We start from the raw sequence: 6,020 nt of genomic DNA, 5'->3' as shown, positions 1-6,020 counted from the left end.
TCACCAGTCAAAATTCAATAAAGTAATTTTACTTGCCCCGGATGGCCAGTAAATATCCTCTGGCTCTGTCTTGATCATATTGCTCTTGACTGATATGCCATATTGAGAAGAGATGAGCATTCTGTGCTGCCAGAGACAGACAGATACTCTAAGTTGACTCGCCCATGGTTATTAAATGGTATCAAATGCTCAAGACAAAGATGAATAAAGGTAAATAGGATTCATCCTATAGCTTCTTCTATCACACATTTTTTGGCACATCTATTGAGTACCACTTAAGGGTGTGGCAAAACGTAATGTTAATTTTAATCAAATGTGTTATTGTATTTCGTCGTTTTAAGAGGTGCTTTCTTTTTTCCGCAAAACACAAAAGGAAACGCGTCTGGTGTCTTACCAACAATTATGTTTCCGTGATGGAAAACGAAGCAGACAAAAAAATAGTCAATGGACCAGTCTCGAAAGGCTCACGAAGGATGTTGAGAGAAAATGGGATGCTGCGACTGATGTGATGCGCGTGCGCAGTGCGCACAACGCATGTGTCTTGTCCTCTATTCAGCCGGCTTCTATCTATTCATCCAGCTTCTATTCATCTTGGCATTTAGGCATATGTAGGTACTGTAGTAGCTCGCTAACTACGTTCATTCAGCATCTCAGTAACAAACGGTAAGAATCCTCAATTAATTGTTATTTTTAAACTACTGTACGGTGAATTACTGCATTCAAGGCAATTTTCAGTACGCTAGCCAGTTAGCGATTGCTAACGTACGTTAGCATTACAATTTATTAGCAGGTGAAATATGGATGACACATGGATGAACCGATAAATAGGTGAAACGTTTGCATACAAAGACATTTATGCAGCGAGAGTGTGATCTCGGTAACCTCATTTCCAAGAGGACAATGAATGAATCCGCTTAACATAGCTAGCTAACCTGACCGACCAACTGCTTGTGAAAGTTATGCTAGCTAACGTTAAATAGCGAACGTTAGCAAAGCTTTCCCAGTTGCCAGAGAAATATGCAACTAGCTACTATTCATATCTATTGATGTTATATTACGGTTGATAAAACAACTTAAATAATAGACGATCTTCTAATATTCAATTGTTTAAGTGTAGAGATAGAAGACTGATCATCACATCTCAGTGTGTCTGTCTGCATGGATCAACTCTTTGTCATTGTCATGGATTAAATGCATGTAAAGAACGCATATGCTCATTATTGATGAATCAGATGTGGGCAAAATAAATTATAAAATGTACACCAAGTCAAATAAGACAAATTATTGTTGTATGGTTTTTGGGTAAGCAGGTTGTTACCATGACGTCTCGTGTGGGCCCTCGAGCTGCAGGTACTGATGGGAGTGACTTCAAACACAGAGAGAAGGTGGCCTCACACTACCAGATGAGGTAATCTGTCATGTCTGTCTGCTGGCTGGCTGTATGCCTGTGTCTGTGTCTGTCTCTGCGCTTGTTTGTCTGCCTGTCTTGTCTGTCTGCGCTTGCCTTTCTGTCTGTCTGAGTGCGCCTGCCTGTCTATTACCATATTGTTTATAGTTATCCATTAACCATACTGTCTCAACATCCTCTCCCCCTTTTCCCTGTGTCTCCAGCGCCTCGCTAAAGTCTGAGATCCGGAAACTCAACTTTGTCCACCTGCTGCTCTGGCTCCTGGTGGCGGCCCAGGTGATCGTCAGCAAACTTGACCTGGTGCCAAGCGATAAAGTGGCTGAGCCCTACAGATGGGAGTACCCCTACCTGATCAGTCTCTTTCCACTGGTCACCGGCAGCCTGTCACTGCCCAAGAACAACATCAGCTACCTGGTGATCTCCATGATCAGCTCAGGCCTGTTCTCCATCGCTCCACTCTTCTACGGCTCCATGGAGATGCTCGGCGAGGCCCAGCAGCTGTACCGCCACGGCAAGGCTTACCGCTTCATCTTTGGCTGGGCGGCGGTCACCGTCATGTACCTGGTGATGGTGGTGGCGGTGCAGGTGCACGCCTGGCAGATCTACTACAGCAAGAAGCTGCTGGACGCCTGGTTCGACTCCACACAGGAGAAGAAGAAGAAGTGATGAGGATGTTTTGTGGGTTTTGAGGCTAGGGGAAAACTGTTTGTGTTTTTCTCTCTGTCTTTAGGATGCATATATTAGTATATTCTGTTATTTATTTATTACCTCATGCAATCACTGGCTATTATGTCTTTCCAGATGGTCTATCCAACACACATTTTCTCGCCAAAACACGCATACTCTCTCTCTCCATTTCAAAGACACTCAGGTGTATACATTTTCTCTCACATACACAAACAATTAGTGGCGCAGCGGTCTAAGGCACTGCACCTCAGTGCTAGAGGTGTCACTACAGACCCAGCATCGTTAGGGTTTGGCTGGGGTAGGCCGTCATTGTAAATAAGAATTTGTTCTTAACCGACTTGCCTAGTTAAATAAAATAAATGAAAATAAAAGCAATTCTCTACTTTGTTTATCTGGCCTCAGAGAATAAACGATAGAGACTGCAGCTCCTTCTGAGACCACAATATTTACAGCTGTTGTGAAGCATTTAGACGTATGAACCAAGCCCTTGTGTGAGACTGCAGCATGACGGAGGATCTCTACTGACTCTTTGTCTTAACAGTGGAGGAATGAGGGCTGGACAAGTTTGTTGTCACGGTTTCAGTAAATTGACATCCGCCGACTAGTCTGTCAATATTGAAAGCCCTGTAAGGCATGCGCTCAAGTACTGTGTAAAGCTTGAGACTGAGAGACATGGGATGTTGTGTTTCAAAGGCAAAAAAAATGTATGCATCATTGCGCTAAAGTTGGCCTGACAGGTTAGTCTGTGTCTTGACAGCTATCAAGGGGTCTTGATTTGCCCCTGTAATGTGCCCAAACTGTAGTGCTCATCAGGGTTTTTGTCAATACCAGACAATTCATATAGTAAACCAAATATAATTTCCAAATTATCATTGATAAGCATTGAAGAGAATTGGAATTTCAGTGTACTTCCTGAATTGACTGGATTTGAAATGGAATTGACCCCAACCCTGGTGCTCATCATTCATATATCTCTTAAATGTTCTGTATGCTTGACCCTTTGCTCCCTCACTTTTTATGATTATGTTTTTACCACCAATAAAAAGGGAAATTAAATCCTTGTTGTCTTGATTGTGTCTTTAGTTGTCTTGATTGTTACAAACCTTGTGATGTGCTTGATGAGTAGTTTCATCACAGTTGCTTTCACCATATAATCACAGTAACCTTTGAAATTAAGCAAAACATGTCTAGTAAAAGTCAGTATAGAGGAAACCACATCACACAGAGTCACATATTTCATATAAAACTCAATTTCTCAACCTGCTCCTATGCAGTGTTGTAAAGTACTTTAGTAAAAAATACTTGAAAGTACTACTTAAGTAGTTTTACTTCACTACATTCCTAAAGAAAAGTATTTACTTTTTACACCATACATTTTCCTTGACACCCTAAAGTACTCTTTACATTTTAATGCTTAGCTGGACAGGAAAATGAGCAAATTCACACACTTATTAAGAGAACATCCCTGGTCATCCCTACTGCCTCTGATCTGACGGACTCACTAAACTCATGCTTCGTTTGTAAATGATGTCTGAGTGGTGGAACGTGCCCCTGGCTATCCGTAAATTAAAATAAGACAATGATGCTGTCTGGATTGCTTAATATAAGGAATTTAAAATGATTTACACTTGTACTTTTACTTTTGATACTTAAGTAAATTTTAGCAATTACATTTACTTTTGATACTTGTGTGTAATTCAAACCAAATACCTTTTATTAATAATACCAAATGCCAAATGCCTTTTATTCAAGTAGTATTTTACTGGATGACTTTCACTTGAGTCATTTTCTATTAAGGTATCATTACTTTTACTCAAGTATGAAATTTGGGTACTTTTTCCACCACTGTTCCTAGGCAGAAAAAAATACGTCAAATAGATGAGTCACTACTGCGCGCTCCGCTGTATGCCACGTACAGGTTTACGTCGACAAGCGGGCAGACTTCCTCATGTGAGGCTAGGATTCTGTGTTTGCCAGCCCTGGTTAAATATTTTGGCTGACAAGGTCCTGAGAGAAATACCGACACAACAGTGGGATTAAGTCGTCCAGTTACAGGTGGGATACATATAGCTGTCTGTTTCGATATGGCTAATATTGACAACCTGGATCACAGTTAGCATTTCAACCTAACGAATGATACTAGTATCGGGTTTGTTATGTTTTTAAAGTCACATTTGTTTTATTTTCTCAAAGACCTCTCTTAAATTGTATACATAATGTTATCGGTGCAATGATATTGTTTTTTGTATTCAATTAAGTCGAAGTTTCATTCTCTGATGCTAAACTGTGAATTATTTTGCAGGAAGTCAACATTCTAACTATAAATGGGAGTTTTGAGTTGGTCTGTATTTGGCATGGTTCTACATCCTGTCAGTTACAGGAAAATTGGCTATGTAATGATCCAACTTGGCTTTCTTACTAGCTAGTTAGCGAGTTACATTCGTTTTGACACCTCTAACAACAATACAATTATCTAGTTATGTTAGCTAACAATATAACCAGTGCAACAGATTATGAACCAGAGTTAGTTATTGGCATAACAGCAAACTAACGAGCTGTCAAATTACCACGCTAGGTAACGTTAGCTTTCATGTCATGAATCACTGCAAATAAAATGACAAGCTGTAATCCCGAACCTCGCCCTTTCATTAGTCAGCAAGTTAATGGAATTACTTCTGTACAAGCCTTATGTTAAATTGAGATGGGTGTCATAACTTGCTATATTATGCGAACTATCTAGACATACACCTTTTGTTGGTAGCTAATTTAGCTAGCTTGTTTGCTAGCCAAAGGCCAGACCAACAAGTTCAAATCAGGATCAACTAAAGTAGTTGCATTTGACGTGATTGAATATATGTATTGTAATTGTTTTTTGATAAAAGGCCTATCTGGGTGTGGACTGGATAGGGAAGGGATTGTTCATCATAAACTAATCAGTTCAGCTAGTGCTTATATTATTCTGATGATATTATCCAGTTGTGTGTCATGAACCATGATCCACTCAACACATTCTACAAACTCACTCTTTCAATTCAAGTTAGTACTTGGCCTATATAGGCTCAAGTCTCTTTGTAGGGATGCATAAGAACCGGCCTGCCAGCTCAGCCTGGCATTTATTTTTTTAAACGTTTGAAGCAGAACTGTACAAAATAGTAAAGTGGTTCCTAGAGGGCAGTGACCACTGGCCTGCTGTAGTGCATTCTATGTCATGCAAAGGTAAAGATGAGTGAATCCAATTGGGTTGCTAGATGAATGATTCTTCCATTTTTCCATGGTCCAAACACTTTGTATCTGAAGGATGTTTTAACTGATGGTGCTGATCTGTTTTTCAATGGTTGTTTGTGGCTCACTAATCATCTATAGCAGTGGTTCCCAAACTGGGGTGGGGGGGATGCATGACAAAATATGTAGAATTGCAGGAAATGAGCTTTAAACCTGCACAACTCTCTTCACCAACAAGAGGGGTGTGAACAGTTTGTCATGAACAGTGCTTGTTCCTATAGAAACCTACATGATTCCTGTGTAATGTTCCATCTCCTTCCTGTTGTGATGTCCCCTCCAGAGGTGGGAGCAGTAGACTGTACCATGAACGGACAACTGGACCTGAGCGGCAAGCTGATCATCAAGGCCCAGCTGGGCGATGACATCAGACGCATCCCCATCCACAATGAGGACATCACCTATGACGAGCTGGTGCTGATGATGCAGCGTGTCTTCAGGGGCAAGCTGCAGAGCAACGACGAGGTCACCATCAAATACAAGGACGAGGGTAAGCATGGAAGGGGACTGGGCCGTTCTGGAATAAGATGGATTATCACAATACTGGTTGTCCGTGTGCTGCTAACTACTTAGCTTCCTCCACTGTCCGACTGCCCCATACTGGGCTCAAACCAGTGATCCTCTGCTTAGCAACACAAATGACAGC

At 41.1% G+C, this 6,020-nt stretch overlaps 2 protein-coding genes across 4 annotated transcripts in view; both read left to right on the top strand.

Annotated features, from left to right (window-relative positions):
• The first annotated feature begins 465 nt into the window (after positions 1-465).
• jagn1a (jagunal homolog 1a) lies at positions 466-3,166 on the top strand. Its single transcript, XM_021597888.2, has 3 exons — positions 466-663; positions 1,311-1,408; positions 1,612-3,166. Exons 2-3 carry the CDS (start codon positions 1,320-1,322, stop codon positions 2,072-2,074), a joined length of 552 nt encoding a protein of 183 aa, XP_021453563.1. The 5' UTR covers positions 466-663; positions 1,311-1,319; the 3' UTR covers positions 2,075-3,166.
• An 808-nt stretch (positions 3,167-3,974) lies between these two features.
• The window catches only part of LOC110520510 (protein TFG), a 35,385-nt gene continuing 33,339 nt past the window's right edge, over positions 3,975-6,020 (top strand). The window contains exons 1-2 of one of the 3 annotated variants that reach the window (XM_036975067.1): positions 3,975-4,244; positions 5,658-5,864. In XM_036975067.1, coding sequence (XP_036830962.1) covers positions 4,229-4,244; positions 5,658-5,864 — 223 coding nt within the window. In that variant the 5' untranslated portion in view covers positions 3,975-4,228. The remainder of the gene's footprint in view (positions 4,245-5,657; positions 5,865-6,020) is intronic. The other 2 variants (XM_036975066.1, XM_021597886.2) reach the window with 2 other exon arrangements.

The sequence above is a fragment of the Oncorhynchus mykiss genome, chromosome 3 (genome assembly GCF_013265735.2).
Source record: "Oncorhynchus mykiss isolate Arlee chromosome 3, USDA_OmykA_1.1, whole genome shotgun sequence".
Taxonomy (NCBI): Eukaryota; Metazoa; Chordata; class Actinopteri; order Salmoniformes; family Salmonidae; genus Oncorhynchus; species Oncorhynchus mykiss.
This window is presented reverse-complemented; position numbering and strand designations above follow the sequence as displayed.